The sequence below is a fragment of the Narcine bancroftii genome, chromosome 1 (genome assembly GCF_036971445.1).
Source record: "Narcine bancroftii isolate sNarBan1 chromosome 1, sNarBan1.hap1, whole genome shotgun sequence".
NCBI classification, from domain to species: Eukaryota; Metazoa; Chordata; class Chondrichthyes; order Torpediniformes; family Narcinidae; genus Narcine; species Narcine bancroftii.
In genome coordinates, this window is record NC_091469.1 from 393351579 (window position 1) to 393375333 (window position 23755).

Here is a 23755-nt window from a genome sequence, read left to right on the forward strand (position 1 = left end):
GACTGATGCAATTTAGATTTGAATGTGTGAAGAAGTAATCATTAGGAAGCAGTCATGATGTGACATCCACCAACTATCACAACAATATTCAATTAGCAATATTATAATTGACAGGCTTTATATTGCATAAAGATGTATGAAATGTCAACATTAAATGTTCCAAGGGAGCTATTCATAGGCTTGTTTTGAATGAATATCCTCTGCAAAGCAATTTCAATTACTTTGCAAATAAGCACCATAATTATGAAAATGAAAAGTATTATTTTCCCTGAACACCTCTCTCTACATAATAAAGAAACCAAAGCAGTCAATTAAAATCTGTTTTAAATCTTTTATATTTCATATTGTGTGAATACTCTCCCACTCTGGATCTTTAATGATCAGGAAAATTCTGGTTGTAAACAGCATATCCTTACTTATAGTTTTATAATTTCAAACACTTTTATTTTATTACCTTACGATGCATCACCAGTGTAATTCCTTTGGTATTCATAATACCTTATCTATGGACATAGTGATTGATGGATTGTTTTAGGCAAGGTTGCTGTAGATAATCAAATGAACACTACAGTAGCTTACTCCCTGATATTTATAATATCTAGGATATTCCTTGGACTTTATTCCTTGGAGCAAAGAAGAATGAGGGGAGATTTCATAAGAGGTCATGAGAGGTATAAACAGAATGGATGTGAGGAGGCTTTTTCCATTTAGATTGGGGGAGATAAATAAGAGAGGTCAAAATTGTAAGCTGAAAAGAAAAAAGGTTTAGGGGGAACATTAGGGGAAAGTTCTTCACTCAGAAGGTGGTAGGAGTGTGGAATGAGCTGGCATCTGACGTTGTGAATGCAGACTCGATCTTAAGTTTTAAGAATAAATTGGAGAGATACATGGATGGGAAATGTCTGAAGGGTTATGGGAGCATGTCAATGGGACTCGCGAAATAATGGTTGGCACAGGCTAGAAGGGCAGATTGGACTTTTTTGTGCTGTAGCCTTCTATGATTATAGGATCCCATTAATTTTATTGCTTCCACAATTATTCTTCCTGCATTTAAAAATCCTTCTAAAGCTTATTTGAAATTAAACATTAAATGATATAATGGTCTCTAATTGGCTTCCTGATGAAAAATTGTACATCCAGTAATTTATTTTTATTTGATTGAAAGCAAACTACTGATATATAATTAAGGAGACACCCAGGAAAATGCAGAAGCTAGAATCTGGAAAAAAACTGCTGGAAGAACAATGCAATACAAAAAGTGTTGGAGAAACTTAGCAGGTCACACAGCATCCATACGAAATAAAAGATAATCAACGTATCAGGCTTGAGTCCTTCTTTGGGAATTGTAAGGTAAAACATCATGAGATGGGAATGTGTAGGGAGTTACCCTGTACAGGGCTGTAACAAGAAGGGGAGGTGTCCTTGTACTCCTGTTAGGTAAAACATCATGAGATGGGAATGTACAGGGCTGTAACAAGATGTGAATGCATCCTTGTACTTACAAGATAAGAGAGACATTGATGGATTGAGAGGCAGGAAGCTAGCAGGGAAAGGATAGCAACAGTTTTAGTCATTGGACAAGTAATGATATGATGATGTTCTAAGCACATATCCAAGGGTATAAAAAATCACCATTTTGCTGATAACGGCAGAATGCATTCTCCGACTAACATGGTTGGTCGCAAGTGTTACAATCCGGTAATAAAGAACAAAGAACCCTGATTTCGACTCAGCCTGGTGTTTGTCTCACTCATTCATGAACAAAGCAGACCTAACAGAATCTAAAAAAAACATGTAGACACCTGAATAAAACCCAGTAAGCTGAGCAACATCTGTGGGGGGTGTTTCTTCCTTGGTTAGTGTACCCTCCTGTAATACAAGAGACCAGTGCTTAATTCCCCAATTGGTTGATGACATGATTAACTATTTTTGCCTGACAGCCACGCCACTTATCCATTCCACTGATGCAGTGAATCTATCGATTTACTGGTATTTTTCAGCTGATAAATTTGAATGAATATCCTCTAGGTAGTATAATACCCTTCAGATAGTACAATATGATTCAATCACCTCAATCTTTTCCAACAACCAAAATCTTTTAAAATCAGTGCTTAAAATGACTCAATATTCTAAAAAAAAATCACAACACTGAGGATTATGCAATTGCAATAATTTCATCAGATGCCTTTCAAATGTAGCCATGTACTTAATTATTTTTAAAATTAAAAAAAATAGGAGCAGGAAAAATTATTCTTGAACCAGACCTGATTCAATACAATCATGGCCTATTCTATCAAGTCAAGTTTATTGTCATCTGATTGTACAAGTATAACCCAATGAAACAGCATTCTCTGATCCTCAATACAAAACAGGCAGACACACATACAAACAGTGCATATGCAGGACAAGTATTTCATCTATACCAATAAATAGATTTTGTTTCATGAATATGAATCTTGGATGGTTAATGTGAGCATACATTATGGTATCTCAATACTACATTCCTGCTCTCCCCTTATACCTTACTTCATGTTGATTGTAAGTATTCAATCTTCACACAAATGGTCTCCTATTCCACTTTTATTAAGGAGCCACCTTTCCTCATTTTTTTTCCAGTGCCTCACGAAATACAAAACAGTTAAATGATATCATCCTTCAAGCATGGCTCAATTTGCTCAAACATGCACTATGAGAAAATAACAGTTCCTTGAATTTGCTCTTTGATAGCCTGGTTAATAAAGAAAAATCCACAGGAATATAGGACATACTTATGGTCTGCACACACAAGAACTATTTTTTTCAACAGAAATGGGATCAACATTTTTCTTATTGCTAACTTAAATTTTATTCGTAAAGTGTATTCAAATGACTTTTTTTGCAGTAGTTGATCACGTGACATTAGTTTGAATTGTGGCCACATACTTAAATACTAACAAAACAACGGATAAATGTAATGTGATATCACATCAACTAAATCTCACCACTACATCATTAAGGAAGTTGTACAGTGAATCAGCCAAGAGCAGAGTTTACTGAGGGGTCAAAAAGATGCCATCTGTCCTTATCATGGTTTATTGCTTAGTCATCCAGGATTGGAAAGTGAAGGAAATTCCTGTGGCCATTCCCCTCAATAATAAGTATATCATTTTGGATACTGTTAGGTGAGGTGCGGAGGTGGGGGGTGTGGGGTGGAGAGAGGAACCTACCAGGGACAAGCCACAACCATCAGGTCTCTGGCATAGAGTCTGGTCCGGTGACTAAGAATATGAAATCTGACAAAAATATAAGAATATGAAACGAGCTGTAGCAATAGAGGATTTCATAGTTAGTGGGACAGATAAGAGGTTCTGTAGAAGGGATCAAGATTCATGGATTGTATGTAGCCTCCTTGGTCTAGGGTTCAAGATATCTCAGATCAAATTCACAGAATTCTCAGGAGGGAGTGTGAGCAGCCAGATGTCAAGATCCATGTAGGGACCAATGACATGGGTAGGAAGGGTGATGAGGTCCTGCAAAGAGAGTTCAGGGAGTTAGGCACAAAGTTGAACAACAGGACTACTCGGGTGGTGATCTCAGGATTGCTATCCTTGCCACGTGCTAGTGAGATTAGAAATAGGAGGATAATGCAGCTGAATGTGGCTAAAGACATGGTGTGGGAGGGGTGCTTCAGGTTTCTGGACCATTGGCCTCTCTTCCAGGGAAAGTGGGACCTGTTCTGACAGGATGGTTTGCATCTGAACTGTAGGGGGACTAATATCCTTGAGGGAAGGTTTGCTAGTGTTGTGCTGGGTGGGGGAGGAGTGTGGAGAGGGGGGTTTAAACCAGTTCTAAACCAGATTTGCAAGGGAATGGGAACCAGAGTGCCAGAGCAGATAGAAGAATGGAGGAAGGAAAAAGATGATGTGAAGACTGTACATAAAGTCAGAAATCAAAGGGTTGCATGTGGGGGAAATGTTCTCAGGTGCATCTATCTCAATGCAAGGAGTATTGTAGGGAAGGCAGACGAGCTTAGAGCATGGATTGACATGTTGAATTATGACATGAGTAAAACGTGTACAAGAGGGGCAGGACTGGCAAATCAGTGTTCTGGAGTTCCATGATAGATCAGGAAGGATGAAAGAGGGAGGAGTGGCATTGCTCATCAGTTAAAATATTACAGGTGTGCTGACACAGGACAGACTAGAGGACTCATCGCCTGAGCCTGTATGGGTGGAGCTGAGGAATGGGAAATGTATGACCACACTCATGGGTTGTATTAAAGACCACCCAATAGTCAACTAGAATTTGAGGACAATTGTAGAGGGATAGCAGACAGCTGCAGGAAACAAAGTTGTGATAGTAGAAGATTTTAACTTTCCACAGATTGCCATATATACAGTACATTCCCGTCCTTAAAAAGGCTGGATGGCTTGGAGTTTGTCAAATGTGTTCTGGAAAATTATCTAAAACAATATATAGAGGTACTAACCAGAGAGAGTGCAATATTGGATCTCCTATTTGGGAATGAGACAGGGCAGGTGACAGAAATATGTGTAGGGGAACATTCTGGATCCAGTGATCAAAATGCCATTAGTTTCAAGTTCATTATGGAAAAGAATAGGTCTGGTCATTGGAGAAAGGCCAATTTTGAGGAAATGAGGAAGGATCAAGAATGTGTGGATAAGTTGTTTTCTGGCAAGGATGTGTGAGGTGAATAAAGACCTTCAAAGGTGAAATTTTGAGAGTACAGAGTTGCATGTCCCTGTCAAGAGTGAAAAGCAAAATTAACAGGCAAAGGGAACCTTGGTTTTCAAGGGATATTGGAGATCTAGTTTGGAAGAAGTGAGAGGTGTCTAGCAGGTATAGACAGCACGGAGCATAAAAATGCTTGATGACCATAAAAAAATGCAAGAAAATACTCAATAAAGAAATTAGGAAGACTAAAAAAAAAGGCATGATGTTGGTTTGGGAGATAATGTGAAGGGAAGTCCTAAGGGTTTCTACAGGTATAATAAGAGCAAAAGGATAGTAAAAGATAAAATTGGCCCCCTTGAAGATCAGTGGTCAGCTATATACGAAGTCAAAAGAGATGGGGGAGATCTTAAATGGCTTTTTTGCCATAGTCTTTGGCTTGGCTTCGCGGACGAAGATTTATGGAGGGGTAAATGCCCACGTCAGCAGCAGGCTCGTTTGTGGCTGACAAGTCCGATGCGGGACAGGCAGACATGGTTGCAGCGGTTGCAGGGGAAAATTGGTTGGTTGGGGTTGGGTGTTGGGTTTTTCCTCCTTTGTCTTTGTCAGTGAGGTGGGCTCTGCGGTCTTCTTCAAAGAAGGTTGCTGCCCGCCAAACTGTGAGGTGCCAAGATGCACGGTTTGAGGCGATATCAGCCCACTGGCGGTGGTCAATGTGACAGGCACCAAGAGATTTCTTTAGGCAGTCCTTGTACCTCTTCTTTGGTGCACCTCTGACATGATGGCCAGTGGAGAGCTCGCCATATAACATGATCTTGGGAAGGCGATGGTCCTCCATTCTGGAGACGTGACCTACCCAGCGCAGTTGGATCTTCAGTAGCGTGGATTCAATGCTGTCGGCCTCTGCCATCTCGAGTACTTCGATGTTAGGGATGAAGTCGCTCCAATGAATGTTGAGGATGGAGCGGAGACAACGCTGGTGGAAGCGTTCTAGGAGCCGTAGGTGATGCCGGTAGAGGACCCATGATTCGGAGCTGAACAGGAGTGTGGGTATGACAACGGCTCTGTATACGCTAATCTTTGTGAGGTTTTTCAGTTGGTTGTTTTTCCAGACTCTTTTGTGTAGTCTTCCAAAGGCACTATTTGCCTTGGCGCGTCTGTTGTCTATCTCGTTGTTGATCCTTGCATCTGATGAAATGGTGCAGCCGAGATAGGTAAACTGGTTGACCGTTTTGAGTTTTGTGTGCCCGATGGTAGTCATGGTGGGGAGCTGGCTGATGGAGGACCTCAGTTTTCTTCAGGCTGACTTCCAGGCCAAACATTTTGGCAGTTTCCGCAAAACAGGACGTCAACCGCTGAAGAGCTGGCTCTGAATGGGCAACTAAAGCGGCATTGTCTGCAAAGAGTAGTTCACGGACAAGATGCTCTTGTGTCTTGGTGTGAGCTTGCAGGCGTCTCAGATTGAAGAGACTGCCATCTGTGCGGTACCGGATGTAAACAGCGTCTTCATTGTTGAGGTCTTTCATGGCTTGGTTCAGCATCATGCTGAAGAAGATTGAAAAGCGGGTTGGTGCGAGAATGCAGCCTTGCTTCATGCCATTTTTAATGGAGAAGGGTTCAGAGAGCTCATTGCTGTATCTGACCTGACCTTGTTGGTTTTCGTGCAGTTGGATAACCATGTTGAGGAACTTTGGGGGGCATCCGAGGCGCTCTAGTATTTGCCAAAGTCCTTTCCTGCTCACGGTGTCGAAGGCTTTGGTGAGGTCAACAAAGTTGATGTAGAGTCCTTTGTTTTGTTCTCTGCACTTTTCTTGGAGCTGTCTGAGGGCAAAGACCATGTCAGTAGTTCAGGAAACTGGCACAGAGTTAAAGAAAGTTAGGAAAACAAGCAGTGAGGTCATGAAACCTATACAGATTAAAGAGGAGGAGATGCTTGCTGCTTTAAAACAAATAAGGGTGGATAAAACACCAGGGCATGACAAAATATTCCCTCTGACTTTGAGGGAGGCTAGTGTAGAAATTGCAGGGTCTTTGGGAGAAATATTTAAAATGACTTTAGCCACAGGTGTGATGACAGTTTTGGAGGTTGCTCACGTTACTCCATTGTTTTAAAAAGGCTCCAGAATTACAGATTGGTGAGTCAGACATCAGTAGCAGGTAAATTATTGGAAGGTGTTCTAAACAATTTGATATACAAGTATTTGGATAGTCAGGGACTGATTAGGGACAGTCAACATGGCTTTGAGTATGGTAGGTTGTGTTTAACCAATCTGGTTTTTTGAGGTCGTTGCCGGAAAAATTGATGAAGGAAAAGCTGTGGATATTGTCTATATGGACTTTAGTAAGGCCTTTGACATGGTCCCACATGGGAGGTTAGTCTGGAAGGTTCAGAAACTTGGTGAACATGGTGAAGTAGTAAATAGAATTTGACATGGACTCTACGGGAGAAGCCACAAAGAGTGGTCGTGGATGATTCCTTCTCAGACTGGAAGCCCGTGATTAGTGGTGTACCTCAGGGGTCAGTGCTGGGACCATTGATGTTTGTCATCCATATCAATGCTCTGGGTGATAACATAGTCAATTGGATCAGCAAGTTTGCAGATCATACAAGGAGACATTGTGGAAAATGAGTAAGGCTTTAAAAGCTTGCAGAGGGATCTAGACCAGCTGGAAAAATGGGCTGAAAAAGAGCAGATGGAGTTTAATGTAGACAAGTGTGAGGTGTTGCATTTTGGAAGGATAAACCAAGAAAGATCAATGGTAAATGGTGTGGTGGAACAGAGGATCTAGGAATACAGATACATAATTCACTGAAAGTAGCATCACAGGTAGATAGGGTTGTAAATAGAGCTTTTGCCATATTGGCCTTCATAAATCAAAATATTGAATATAGGAGTTGGGATATTATGGTAAAGTTGTATAAGATATTAGTGAGGCCAAATTTGGAGTATTATGTTCAGTGTCGGTCACTTAACTACACAAAAGATATAAGAGTTCAATGCAGATTTACTAGGATGTTGCCTGGACTTCAGGAACTGAGTTACAGGGAAAGGTTAAACAAGTTAGGAGCATAGCAGAATAAGGGGAGATTGGAAAGAGGTATTTAAAATTATATGGGGTATTACTAGAATAAATCTAAGTAGATTTTTGTTTCAGCTGAGTGTAGATGAGGTACAAACCAGAGGATATGTGTTAAGGGTGAAAGGAGAAAAGTATAGAGGGAACATTAGGGGGAATTTGGATGTATATGGATGAGGGATGTATGGCGGGAAAAATAGTTTCACAAAGTCTAGAAGGGCTGAATGTCCTGCTTCTGTGCTGTAATGTTCTATGGTTCTATGGGTTAGAGCTACAATATTCCTACTAAAATTGGGAAGTCAGAAAATTAATCCTATTTTTTGTTTGTCTATGAGTAACATTACAGGAAGTAGTGAATATCAATCAGTGAAAGTACTATTGCATTTGGCATCATAGTAAAATGGTTGTGGAAAAGATCAGTTATATTACCTTCTGGAAGGTCAATACTTGCAACAGTTCCCTTGTCACCTTGCATTAGAGAGTCATTGAACACATTTGTTTCAAAAGCTGGCTTCTGGAGCTTTGCTTCTAAATTTTTCATGTAATTGAACCTGTAGAAATTCAAATTATTTAATGCGACAGGCAGTGATTTTATTCAGTTTTGGACAGAAACACAGTTCTGAAAATCTAAGCGTGAAAATTCATATTCACAATGCAGCTTTTAGCACATTACACATATGATTTTTTTTTCTACCTAGTTTGTGCATATTCCACTTTGTAAATTTAATCAAGAATTTCTATGTATGTGACGCAAAAGCATGAGGTTGTTCAATGGCATCAAATGGATTGTATTCGATGCTTTGCGGCAAACCTTGTAAAAACTCTGTGGGCATCTGAACCCTGCACACCTTCACACTGGTGTGAAGCCTACTTCTGCTTTAGTTAATACCTTAATTCATTATTAAGTTATGGTTTAATATGCACTTTTGGTTACCAATTAAGAAAATGATACAATAAATGGTAGGGCCTCAGAGATTGAGGAACAGTGATGTACAATATTGAGTATTGATGTACAGGTCCAAGGATCCCTGAAGGTGACAGTACAGGTAAATAGGTTGGTAAAGAAGGCATATGAGATGCTAACCTTCATTAGCCAGAGCACAGAATATGTGCACAGTAATTATGATACAGTTTAATAAAACGGTGAGGCCATTCCTTATGTTTCCAACTTTTAACCACCTCAACTCTCAACTGATGCCTCAACTGATTAATAAATTTCATTTGTGCATGCAAACCCCTTCCTCAAATCTTTGACTGATTGTGTCATTCCCAACAGGCTGCCAGATTTCAGCTGCATCCAAGTCCCAACTTGATCACTGAACTAATGTCCCATTGTGACTCCTATCTGTCAAACTCAATTACAGAATTAGCATCTCCCGTACCAGGAGATGCATAATTGTTCCTTCAAATTCCAGAAGGAATGCTTCAGCTTCTACATTCCCTTGCAAAACTCATCATAACTTACTCAAGAATCAGTAAAATCTACTTTATTTGAAGAAGGAAAATCATAGTTATTTATTAATATCAAGAACATTCTAATTTAACTTTTTTAAATTATTTTGTGTACTTCTGATAGGGGTTTCCTCCAGGTGTTCTGTTTTCTTCCACACCTCACAGACAAGCTGATCAGGTGATTGTCTACTGTAATTTATCTCTTAGTCTAGGTTAATGTCAAAGAACCAAAAAGCAATTGACGAGCGTATAAGAAAGAGAATATGTTGCAGAGTGAAGCCAGCTAAGAAGATGGGGAATGGGATCAATAAGGTTGATTCTCTGGGAGACAACCTGAACTTGTTGGGCTAAAGGAGCCCTTTAGTCATCAAAAATATGAGGCTTCACTTTCAAGACATTGAAAGTCAGAAATTAAAAAGAGTAAAAGTGTAAACTTAAATCAAAGAAAATGACATTTGTAGAGTTATATTCATTTTTTGGATGTTTTTAAGGGCTACTGTTTAATATTTATTAGTTTCTTACCATTCAGCTTGCCAGGTGACAAAATTAAATGATGGATAGAGCAACCAACCCATTTCTGACAATTTTCTTTCCATGTTAATTCCAAAGAAAAAGTTAGGTGAGGGAGTTTGCTGAAAGGTCACGTTCACCTTTGTATGGTTTCTGCAATAGTAAAGCAATTGAACAAATTATACAAAACAATGATGTAATCCTTTGATTATTAATATTCTTACTGCACTCGCGTCAAATGTAACTTTATTTTAAGCCACGTGCATTTCCTGTGGATTTTTTCTTAATTTTCTACTTGAAGATTACTTGTTTTGCTGCTGTAACAGAGGTGGCTAAACATGTAAGTATGAAGGTAAACTGAGAAATTCCTATAAACTGCCTGTGTACTCATGAATAATAAACTCACAAAAGGATACTCATAGATACCATAATCATATATCCCAAGTCTAAAAGGAACAAACTTATAAATCATCAATTTCATCTGTGATGATTTCCAAGTGCCTTCATGCACTTGTGATACCTAAAATGCTGTGTTCCAGGAAAAGACAATTTAATTGCCTTAAATTTCAGGGGAAATAAATAAGATTAAATGATAATTAAGATGTCAATAAAGTGTGGTTTCAATGAAATGTGGCTTTCCCTCTACTGTCATCATCCCAGCCCTTACCTGCATCTGCCATGGCCCACTCTGGTTCGAGATGGAACAAGGACAGGATTCCCCTTGTCTCATCAGCCTTCACATCCAACATATTAGCCTCCGCAATTTCCACCACCTACATGAATCCCCTACCAGACATATCTTCCCATCCCTCTACTCTTCCTGCAGGGACCACTCCCTCTGGAACTCCTTCGTCCACTCATTCCCTTCCCACTAATCACCCCCATGGTACCAACCCTTGTGAACACAAGAAATGCTACACTTGCACCCATACCTCTTCCCTCACTACCGCTTGGGCCACCAAACAGTGCGTCCAAGTGAAGCAACACCTCTTGTGAATCTGCAAAGGTTACCTAGTGCATCCAGTGCTCCCGTTGGCCTCTCCCACATTGGGGAGATTGTTTCGTTGAGCACCTCCTCTGTAAATTGGAGGAGCAGCACCTAATTTTCTCTCTGGGCGCTCTCCAACCAGATAGCATTAACATCAACTTCTGATTTCTGTTACCCACTCCCTGTTCTCCCTCTCTTCCTCATCCCTCTGTTTTCTTTCCTCCAGCTCTCCACAACCTTCTCTCTCCATTCACAGCCATTCCCCCCTCCTCTAGCTTATGGGTGTGTGCTCTCTCTCTCCCTTAACAACTATTATCTCCTGCCTATGGGACTATGCTCCTCCTCCCCCCCCCCCATCCACCCACCATTTTCTTCAGGTGCTTGCCTACATTTTGCTTAAGCCTGAAACATTGTAATGCATCCTTATCTTTGCAATATGAAGAACAGTGTTTGACCTGCTAGGCTTATCCAGCATTCTGTTTTTACAGTTAGTGTAGTGATTACCACAACACTATTACAGCTTCAACAAGCTGGGTTTGAACTCAGTGCTGTCTGGAAGGAGTTTGTACATCCTCCCTGAGTCTGCATTGGTTTCCTCCCTCATTCCAAAAATGTACAGGGTTAGTAGATAAATTAGTCACCTAAGTGTATTTGGACAGCACAGGCTTGTAGGCCGGAAGGGTCTGTTACCGTGCTCTATCTATAAATTAAGTAATACATTTCAGCTTTTGTGGAGGACAATAGCCAAAGACAGGATGAGGGGGAGGGGGGGGAGAAATTATAGGGATACTTCAAAATAGTCTTAGAGATAGCTGAAAAGAAAGGAAACTATTTGAAATGAAATTGTAATCATATTGGGAAATTGTTCAGCATGCAACAGACAAGGATAATAATAAAACCATTTCAGGTTGAAGCTATCAAAATACATCACTGTACATCACCAACTCATAGCAGAATCACAGTAAAAAAAAACTTGTGGATGAAGTAACTACTATGCTCATAGTTGAGAAGGTAAAACAGAAGATAAATTACTAAAGTGAAGGAAAAAGTGCTGTATTCTCCTTATGTTGTGTATATAATGAAATATTAATAAAAAGGAAGAAAGAAAAATTGAAGGAAATAAGCATTAATTAAAAAAAATTGTGTTGGAAAAATTAATGGGAATGAAAACCATTCAATTCACAGGGACATGATGACTTTCTAATCATAAAAGGATAGGTTTTCAGCTTCCAAAATGGAGTAAATTCTAGAAAGGTTTCCATATACAGTACATTTCCGATTATCCAAAAAACAATCCAAAATCCTCGAATATGTTTTTTCTGGCTGAGACAAGTTGAAAACAGTTGAATTTTTTTTTACCCACCATGCTGGAATCAGTTTTATAAAGGAGACATTGGTTACACATTGAAGGAAAGGATAGCACTGATTATTTATTTATAAATTGTCATTTTCTTTTGCCATGAATTACTGCAACTTTGTGATAAATTGCACTGTGGCACTCTCAGAATTTCCCCACTTGCCTGCCCGAGCCCCGCTCTCTCCCTGCTCGCCCAAGCTGCGCTCTCTCCCCGCTTGCCCGAGCCACTCCCTCTGTCAAGTACCCTTTCAGCGGGGATGCTGAAAGTCTGCTGGCAACTGCACGTGCAATCTCTTATCACTTACAGGTGAGGTGAGACCTCGGGCTCTCGGGCAAAATTGGGAACAGCGGTAGGGAGATGTCAGGGATCGGCGACAGCTGATACAGGAATTCTGCTGATGCTACTGGGCTGCTTGAAGAAATTTCTCAATTATCTGAAAAATCTGTATAACTGATATAGGTCAGGTCCCAAGCATTTTGGATAATCAGAAACACGCTGTATTAGAAAGTAGCAAATATAACAACAAAGTTTAAGCAAGGAAAAAGGCAACATCTGTGATATAATTATCTAGACCTGAAACATCATCTTTCAACAGATGCTGTCTGACCTGCTGAGTGTTTCTCTTTTTATTTCAGATTTCCATCATTTAGTTTTTATATATATAACATTTTCATTAACTGTTGATCAGTTCAAACACTCCACAATCCATAAAGAAAAAAAATAGGTTTCAATATGTCTATGTCCAAGTCAATTGTGCTCTGACTGTCAGAACAGAATTGAGTTATAAGATTGCTCACAGCAAAAGATGTTAGAAGTATTTGTAGAGGCCCTGGTTTGGAGCAATGCATTATTCTTGAAGCAATCCAATAAATTATTACATTAATATATTAAATTGATATATATCAATTTTAAATAATAAATCAGCAAATCCTTTTTCTTCACAAGAGAAATAGCAGCAACCCAGTATAGTCTGATCGAGTTACATAACAGTTCACAACTGTATTGAATGAGAACATTCACCGTTTGAAGATTACTTAAAGTTAAACAAATGTACACAACAGGAGGTCCTGCTCCTGGAGTACTGTATGTATTTCTGATCTCCTTACTTGTGAAAGGATATACTGGCTTTGGAGGGAGTGCAGAAGACATTCGTCAAGTTGATTCAGGAGATGAGGGGGCTAGCTTATGAGGAGAGGCTGAGTAGCCTGGAACTATAATGGGGAATAAGGAAATGGCAGACCAATTAAATTCTTACTTTAGTTCTGTTTTCACAAGAGAGGATACAAATAACCTCCCAGGGATGTTGGGAAACATAGAGACTAATGCAAGGGAGGAACTGAAAGAAATCAGTATCTCTAAGGACATGGTCTTGGGGAAATTGAAGGGATTGAAGGTCGATAAATCCCAAGGGCCTGATAATCTACATCCTAGGGTACTTAAAGAAGTGGACATTCAGATAGCAGATGCTTTAAGAATTATTTTCCAGAACTCGATAGACTCAGGATCAGTACCCATGGATTGGAGGGTAGCTAATGTTACCCCACTATTTAAAAAGGGGGGTAGAGAAAAAGCGGGGAATTATAGGCCAGTGAGCCTTACATCAGTAGTGGGAAAAATGATGGAATCCATTATTAAGGATGGAATGGCGGAGCACATGACTAGCAGAGAAGGGATCGGACAGAGTCAACATGGGTTTACAAAAGGTAAATTGTGCTTGACAAATCTATTGGAATTCTTTGAGATGATGACAGGTAAAATAGATGGGGGAGAGCCAGTGGATGTAGTGTAACTGGACTTCCAGAAGGCCTTCGATAAAGTCCCACATAAACAACTGGCATGCAAAATCAAGGCTCATGGGATTGGAGCAGGGTATTGATGTGGATTGAGAACTGGTTGGCAGATAGAAGACAGAGAGTTGGGATAAACGGCTCATTTTCTGAGTGGCAGGCGGTGACCAGTGGGGTGCCACAGGGATCTGTACTGGGACCCCAGCTGTTCACAATTTACATTAATGATCTAGATGAGGGGATTGGATGTAATATCTCCAAATTTCCAGATGACACTAAGCTAGGAGGGGTTGTGTGCACTGAAGAGGGGGTCAGGAAACTCCAGTGTGATTTGGATAAATTGGGGGACTGGGCAGACACATGGCAAATGCACTACAATGTGGATAAATGTGAGGTTATCCACTTTGGTAATACAAACCGGAGGGCAGATTACTCTTTGAATGGCAATAGATTGGGAGATGGGGAAGTGCAGAGAGACCTAGGGGTTCTTGTGCACCAGTCACTGAAGGTGAGCATGCAGGTACAGCAGGCGGTTAAAAAGGCAAATGGTATTTTGGCCTTCATATCAAGAGGGTTTGAGTATAGGAATAAGGATACCTTACTGCAGCTGTACAGAGGCTTGTTGAGACCACACCTGGAGTATTGTGTGCAGTTTTGGTCGCCTTATCTGAGGATGTTCTTGCAATGGAGGGAGTGCAAAGGCGATTCACCAGGCTGATACCTGGAATGGCAGGAATAACTTATGAGAAAAGATTGTGGAATTTGGGATTGTACTTGCTGGAATTTAGAAGGTTGAGAGGGGATCTCATAGAGACATATAAAATTCTGGCAGGACTGGACAGAATGGATGCAGATGGGATGTTTCCAATGATGGGAAAATCCAGAACCCGGGGCCATAGTTTGAGGATAATAGGCAAACCATTTAGGACCGAGATGAGGAGGAATTTCTTTACCCAGAGGGTGGTGAATCTGTGGAATTCATTGCCACAGAGGGCAGTAGAGGCAGGTTCATTGAATATATTTAAGAGGGAATTAGATCTATTTCTTCAGCATAAGTGAATTAGGGGTTACAGAGAGAAGGCGGGGACGGGGTACTGAACTTTAAGATCAGCCATGATCTCATTGAATGGCGGAGCAGGCTCGAAGGGCCGAATGACCTACTCCTGCTCCTATCTTCTATGTTTCTATGTTAATACTTGCTGGAATTTAGAAGAATGGAAGGGGATCTTATAGAAATCTAAACAATTATGAAAGGGATAGGAAAGTTTGTTCCATTGGTAAAGAAACTAGAATTGGGGGATATAGCCTCAGGATTCAGTATACTTTGGTCTGAGATTACGAGAAACTTCTTTTCCACACAGTAGTGAATCTGTAGTGAATTTCTTTGCCTTAGGAAGTAGGAGTGTCTGCCTCATTAAATATATTCAAAGCACAGTTAGATTTTTCCAATTAGGGGAATTAGGGACTGGGGAAAAGGTAGGGAGGCCTGAATCTACAACCAGATCAGATTTGATGTTATAAAGTGACGAAACAGACTCAAATGGGCCACATGGCCTACTCTTGCTCCTACTTCTGTTCTAACTGAGACCTGATTCCTTAATAATGATACATCTGGTAAAAGTTAGTAAATGTTCGATCAAATCAATGAATATTTACATTTTCTTCATTTAAAATAAAGTAAAATCCCCATTATCCAGCACCTATGCAGATCGCGTATGCTGGAAATATGAAATTTCCGGTTGACTGAGACTCGCTCTTTCAATGCCTAACTAATAGAACGTGTATTAAGAATAGTCCATTTAAAAAAAGACAGTGAAAAATATAACATCATTTGAAAAAAAAAATCAGTAGTGCAGTCTTTAATTATTTAAAGTTTGCTTTAATCAAGTAAATCCCATAATTTCCAAAATTTAAATTCGAACCCTGGTCACTGGTATTGAAACAGCATTGCAAGAACTGCTGCGCTAACCATGTCGCTGCCATAATTAACTGATAAAGACTTACTAATATATTTAATGCTAATAAAAATAAAGACTTTTACTAGGCAGAAATAGGAGGCATTTTGGGAGAGCTGCCCCAGATCTTCATCCTGGGCGCCACCTTTTATTCAAACAGCTGCTGCAAGCAGGACATAACTGAGGCGCTCCATTGACTAAATATTTGCTCCCAAGAAGTTGTGTGTTGCTTCAGATAACATTTACTTTTACATTTTTTAAATTTTAAACTTTCATTTAAATCAGTATTTATTTTAAAATTCTATTTATTTTCTTCCTCAGAATTTTTTTTGCCGGTTGTTTGAGTTTCTAGTAGATTGAATGCCAGATAATGGGGATTTTATTGTACTTATTTGTTTTACTACCCTCTGAAAACCCCCTTAATCTAAAGCAAACCTATTGTCACCCAGGCACAAGTTCCCAATTTATCTATTTCTTCCCTATCTCCCCTGTAACTTCATACTTACTCACTTCCTTTCTTTCCCAGTTCTAATGAAGGAACTTTGATTTGAAACATTAACTCTGTTTCTCTTTCCACAAATGCTGGCTGATCTACCAAAAGTTTCCAACATTTTCTGTCCTTATTTCAGATTTTCAGCATCTGCAGTTTTTTTAATTTTCAAAATGTAATGATTATGCCTTAGCTTTGTGGCTCAGAGGTCTTTGTCATAAGTTCAAAGGAAGAGTCCATTTCAAAGGCCTGAAAATAAATTCAAAATAATTTTTTTCTTTTCTTTTTAAAATATTTTATTGACTTTTATAAAAGAACATAATAAAATAATATATAAACAAAAAGGGTGCAATGCAATAAGATAGTATGGACAGTTACATACATAGATTGTAAATCATATCCATAATTCATATCCTAAATAGCTATATACCTTTTTAGGAAAAACTAATAATGTAAAAAAAAAAGGAAAGAATAAAATAGTAGAGGAGAACAACTCAAACCCATTACCTAACCACATTGCCAGATGGTGCATATGATTATTATTAAAAGAAAAATGAAGGTTTAAAAAAATTAATATAAAGAACGTGGAAAAGATACAAGTCAAACAATTTAATCACAGATTAAAATTATAAAGGACGATAGTGAGTCATAAATGACCCCCATAACTTTTAGAATCTTACATCTGAATTATTACTTGAATAACAAATTTTTTCCATATTTAAAAAGGACATTATGTCACAAAACCACTGATCATGAGTAGAAAGGGCCACATCCTTCCATTTAAGTAAAATCGCACGCCTCACCAAAGAAGCATAATTATTTTTAACAAGAAACAGGAAGAAATGTTGACGTGGGCCAATGCTTGCACCGTACAACTATTTTTTTTTCAATTTAATTATTTTTTTTGTATGTCTTAATGTATGCCAGCTAAAATTAAATTAGCTTTTGGATACCATGGATGTGGAATTGAAATCCTGTCTCACTTTCTGTCAGTGAGTCACCCTGCAAGATGGTAACACTTGCTCTTCCCTTTAGTTTCCTTCCTCAGTGCTGCTGCATTAACTTCTTGATTTAGTTTCCCTTCCAGTGATTGGGGAACAAGAGTGCTTAACACTTAAGTTAAAAAAAATAATGAGTAAAATCTGCCACAGGACATTTCTGATTATCAAAAACTGTTCTACCAAAATTCTTGAATATCAAAACTTTTTTTTTGACTCACAAGTTGAAATAAGTTGAATTTTTTTAATCACTGTGCTCAAATGGGGCTTTGACATGCTGTTAACACCAGTTTGGTAACCACAGAGCTCAGAACCAGCTGAAACAATTCATGATATGAAATTGGAGGGGGTGGGGAAAGGGAGGGGAAGAGATCCTACTACTATATTTGAAAATGCTGCAATGGTTTGTGTTGCTGCAAATCTTCTGGGCTTTATCTGGGGCAATACAACTACTGACCTTTGTGAGACAGTGTGTTCCTATATCAAGGTGGAAGGCATCCTTCACATCGAGGCCAAGACGAGAGGCATTTCTGACCTGCAGCATTACAGTGAGCTCACCTCCTGCTCCCCTGAGCCACACCCTCTCCCCTTCCCTGAGATTGTCCCTCTCACCAACCCGAGCCGCGTTGTCTCCCTACCAAGACGCGCGCTCTCCCCATCCCCCCGAGCCATGCTCTCTCCCCGTCCCCCCGAGCCACGTTCTCTCTCCGCCTGCGCCCCCCCCCGCCCCGAGCACTCCCTCTGTCAAATACCCTTTCAGTGGGGTCACTGAAATTCTGCTGGAGGACAATCCCTGTGACTGTGCAATCTCCTACCACTTACAGGTGAGGTGAGACCCCGGGCTCCCAGGCAGGATTGGCAGCAGCCATGGGGAAGTGTTGGGAATCGGCAACAGCCAATACAAGTATTCTGCTGATGCTACTTGGCTGCTTAAAGAAATTTCTCAATAATCTGAAAAATCCGGATAACCAATATAGGTTAGGTCCCAAGCATTTCGGATAATCGGAAATGTACTGTACCAGCTTTAAAGATCAAAAGGTTATTATATTTCTATTTTAAAACAAACCTGATGTATTTCCACAAATGGATGTATTAATTTGGGAAGATAGAAGAACTGACATCAGTGTGCTACATGAAGTACTGAGGCCTATGTCATCAAGAACCAGCTAAGATGGAGTGGTCACGTTGTTCAGATGAAAGACGAACACCTGCTGAAACAAATCCTCCACTCTCACCTTAAAGAAGGTAAATGTAAGGAGGCAGACAACAGAAAAGAATTAAAGACATCTCAAAAGCCAACATGAAGTAACGTAACATTGACATCAACAATTGGGAAACCAATGCCAAGGGTAGGAAACTCAGGCAAACCATCATCCAAGAAGGAAGAGCAACTTTTGAAACCAACAGATGTACAGAATGAGAAGAAAATGGAAAGCAAAGCAGCAACAACCAAAGCCCGACCTGCTACTGGAACTACCTGTCCTTAATGCGGAAGAACTTTCAAAGCCAAGATTGGACTCATAAGCCACCTGAGAGCTCATAAATAGATCAACAGAATTAAGGCCATCATCCTCAACCACGAGGGTTAGCTATGACAATGACATACAAGCTTTAAAGATTGAAAGATTATTATATTTCAATTTTTTTTAAATGATATATTTCCACAAATGTATGTATTAATTTGAGTTCCATTTGGGCCTACATACAAGATGGACTTGATGATAGAGATATTGATTATACCAATGGCAGCCCATTAGATTCATGCATTAATTGGTAATTGACATATTTTATGTCCAAACATATTTTCAATGGCAACTTTTATGTTATTAATTAAAAATAACAAACACACAATTTTCCAATGAAAACATATCATCGTAAATATGGTCACTGAAGCGATGCCAATGAATAATGGGGATTTCACAAAGTTTAAGAAAGAATCACCATTTAAATGGCAAACACAAGCAATCCGATACCTAGGTATTCAACTAGATAATAATCTGGGCCATCTATACAAATTAAATTATCAGCCATTAATGAAGAAATTACAAGCTGACTTAGAACATTGGAAAAATTTACCACCAACACTGATAGGAAGGGTAAATTGCATTAAAATTAATATCTTCCCAAGGATACAATACCTATTCCAATCGTTACCAATTCACCTAACAGAGAAATTCTTCAAGGAGCTAAAGAAAATTGCAGGAAATGCAACTTTTGGATATATGGAGGAAACAACACCCAAAGGAAAAGGAATATTCATATTATTCGGGTAGACATAAAACATACTTAAGGATAGACCTATTCCTGTTATCAGCCCACATTCAAGGAAGAGTTAAGAAAATGGAATATAAAGCTAGATTGTTATCGGATCATTCACCCCTGTTATTGGTAATAGAGCTGGAGGACATCCCACCGAGAATGTATAGATGAAGATTAATCTCCATGCTACTTAAAAGACAGGATTTTAGAGAATTCATTGAGTGACAAATTAAAATGTACTTTGAAATAAATACGAAATCAGTGAAAGATAAGTTTATACTATGGGACGCAATGAAAGCAATCATCAGAGGACAGTTAACAAGTTATGTAACTAAGATGAAGAAGGACTACAATCGAGAAATAGAACAGTTGGAAAGGGAAATAACAAATACAGAAAAAGAATTAGCAATAAAGGAAGATACAACTAAAATAAGAGAATTGACAGACAAAAAAATAAAATATGAAACACTAGAAACATATAAGGTGGAGAAGAACATAATGAAGACAAACCAGAAGTATTATGAGCTAGGAGAAAAAACGCACAAAATACTACCGAGGCAGCTTAATACAGAACAAACTAAAAGAATGGTATTGGCATCAAGGAAAAAGGACAAACAAATTACATATAACCCAACTGAGATCAACGAAAACTTCAGGGAATTTTACGAACAACTATATCAAACTGAAAACGAAGGGAAAGAAGACAAAATAGATGAATTTCTAACTAAAATTGAACTACCGAAATTGCAAACAGAGGAGCAAAATAAATTAATAAAACCATTCGAAATGGAAGAAATACAGGAGATATTAAAAAAAAACTACCAAACAATAAAACACCGGGAGAGGATGGATTCCCAATAGAATTCTATAAAACATTTAAAGACTTACTAATTCCTCCTCTCCTGGAAGTAATGAACCAGATTGAAAAAACACAAAACAAACCAGATTCATGCAAAACAGCAATAATTACAGTAATACCAAAGATGGGGAAAGATCCACCAACACCAGCATCGTATAGACCAATATCTCTACTTAACACAGATTATAAGATAATAGCTAAACTATTAGCAAACAGATTGGCCGACTATGTACCAAAAATAGTAAAACTAGATTTATTAAAAAAAAGATGAACAACGGACAATATCTGTAAATTCATTAACTTAATCCATGAAGTTCAAGGAAACAAAACTCCAACAGTAGCAGTGGCTTTAGATGCAGAGAAAGCCTTTGACAGAGTAGAATGGAATTATTTATTCAAAGTACTACAAAAATTCAACCTACCAGAGAAATATATTAATTGGATTAAAGCATTATATAAGGGAACATTGGTGAAAGTGACAGTAGATGGATATATATCAAACCAATTTAAATTTAGCAGATCAACAAGGCAGGAATGTCCACTATCTCCCTCACTGTTCACGTTAGCTATAGAACCACTAGTAGAACTGATAAGAACAGAAAATAAAATAAGAGGGATAAAAATAAAAGAGAAGGAATATAAAATCAGTCTATTTGCCAATGACATTATAATATACTTAACAGAACCAAAAATATCAATAAAAGAATTACATAAGAAATTGAAGTATCGGGGTACAAGATCAATGCAAATAAAAGTGAAGCAATGCCAATGAATAATGCGGATTTCACAAAGTTTAAGAAAGAATCACCATTTAGATGGCAAACACAAGCAATTCGATACGTAGGTATACAACTAAATAATAATCTCGGCCATCTATATAAACTAAATTATCAGCCATTAATGAAAAAAATTACAAGACGATTTAGAGCACTGGAAAGACTTACCACTAACACTGATAGGAAGGATAAACTGTATTAAAATGAACATCTTCCAATGATACAATACCTATTTCAATCATTACCAATTCACATAACAGAGAAATTCTTCAAGGAGCTAAAGAAAATAATAAGGAAATTCTTATGGAAAGGGGGGAAACCGAGAATAGCACTAGATAAATTTACAGAATGGTACAAACATGGAGACTTACAACTACCAAACTTTAAGAAGTATTATAGAGCAGCACAATTAAGATATCTATCAGATTTTTATCAAACAAGGGAAAAACCAGATTGGACCAGATTAGAGCTAGATAAACTAGGGGAGAAGATACCTGAACATATACTATATAAGTACGATGAAAAGCTGATGCAACATGGGAATTCACCAGTACTGCACCATTTGCTCAACATTTGGAAGAAGATTCACTTAGAAAGGAATAAAATAAATTATCAATTACCAAAATTAATATTGACGCAAAATCAACCAATCCCTTTCACAATAGATAACCTTTCCTTCAGAGAATGGGAGAGAAAAGGGATCAAAAGAATAGAAAATTGTTTTTCAGGAAATAAATTATTATCTTTTGAACAAATGAAGGACAAATATAATATAACTCACGATACAAGGTTTGCACACCACCAACTGAAAACCTACTTGAAGGACAAATTGGGTAACAGTCTGAGGTTACCAGAAAGAAGCAATTTTGAATATATGATTACAGACACAATGATAATTAAAAAATTTATAACAAACATGTACATGTACTGCAAGAAAAGGAGAACGAGGAAACAAACTTTAAATCTAAAGAAAAATGGGAACAAGATCTAAACATAAATGAAACATGGGAAAAGCTATGCTCCTGAACTATGAAAAATACAATAAACACGAGGTTACGCATGATACAATATAATTGGTTACACAGGCTATACATCACACCCCAAAAGTTAAATAAATGGGACCCAAAGGTATCAGACAGATGTTTTCGCTGTAAAAAGGAAACGGGAACAACAATACATGCAATTTGGACATGTGAGAAATTGAAAACATTTTGGGAAGATCTAAAGCAGATATTAAATAAAATCACAAAAAGCAATATACCAAAAAACCCAGAGATCTTCCTTCTAAGTAATTTAAGAAATAAAGAATTTGGACTCGATTTGGATGGAACACAAAAAAGATTTATTATGATAGCCTTAGCTGTAGCAAAAAAATGTATTATGTCAACCTGGAAATCAGATTTTTATCAAACATTGGAAAAACCAGATTGGACCAGATTAGAGCTAGATAAACTAGGGGAGAAGATACCTGAACATATACTATATAAGTACGATGAAAAGCTGGTGCAACATGGGAATTCACCAGTACTGCACCATTTGCTCAACATTTGGAAGAAGATTCACGTAGAAAGGAAAAAAAAACAAAATATCAACTACCAAAATTAATAAAAATCAACTAATCTCCTTCACAATAGATAACCTTTCCTTTAGAGAATGGGAGAGAAAAGGGATTAAAAGAATAGAAAATTGTTTTTTGGGAAATAAATTATCTCTTGAACATACAATGTTTGCATACCACCAACTGAAAACCTACATGAAGGACAAATTGGGAAGCAGGCTGAGGTTACCAGAAGGAAGCAATATTGAATAAGTGATTACAGACACAATGATAATTAAAAGATTTATAACAAACATGTACATCAAACTGCAAGAGAAAGAGAATGAGGAAACAAGCTATAAACCCAAACAAAAATGGGAACAAGATCTAAACATAAAGATAAAGAATGAAACATGAGAAAAGCTATGCTCCGGATCTATGAGAAATATAATAAACACGAGGTTACGCATGATGCAATATAACTGGTTACACAGGCTATACACCACGCCCCAAAAGTTAAATAAATGAGACCCAACAGTATCAGACAGATGTTTTCGCTCTAAGAAGGAAACGGGAACAACAGTACATGCAATTTGGGCATGTGAGAAAGTGGAAAAGTTTTGGGAAGATCTAAATCAGCTATTAAATAAAATCACAAAAAACAACATACCAAAAAAATCCAGAGAACTTTCTTCTAAATAATAAGAAGTAAAGAACTTGGACTCGATTTGGATGGAACACAAAAAAGATTTATTATGATAGCCTTAGCTGTAGCAAACAAAATGTATTATGTCAACCTGAAAATTAGAAGATAGAAATGAATAAATGTATTCCATTGGAAAAAATAACATATAATTTAAGAAATAATATCACAGTATTCGAACAAATTTGGGAACCGTACATGGAACACAACAGAGAAGTCCTACCGCGGACCTCCACCACCTAAAATGACAGGAGAAGACGAAATGAACTGACCCAGTATGTAAAAGTGGATGACACAAATTTATTGTTTATTTTCATTGTGTGATGACATTGTT

The 23755-nt window shown here is 38.2% G+C and overlaps 1 protein-coding gene across 3 annotated transcripts in view; it reads right to left on the bottom strand.

Moving 5' to 3' along the window:
* The window catches only part of LOC138751432 (uncharacterized), a 114553-nt gene that overhangs the window by 45538 nt on the left and 45260 nt on the right, over positions 1–23755 (bottom strand). For all 3 annotated transcript variants that reach the window (XM_069913681.1, XM_069913682.1, XM_069913683.1), the window contains exons 5-6: positions 9724–9864; positions 8179–8300 (exon numbers count right to left, since the gene is read on the bottom strand). In XM_069913681.1, coding sequence (XP_069769782.1) covers positions 8179–8300; positions 9724–9864 — 263 coding nt within the window. The remainder of the gene's footprint in view (positions 1–8178; positions 8301–9723; positions 9865–23755) is intronic.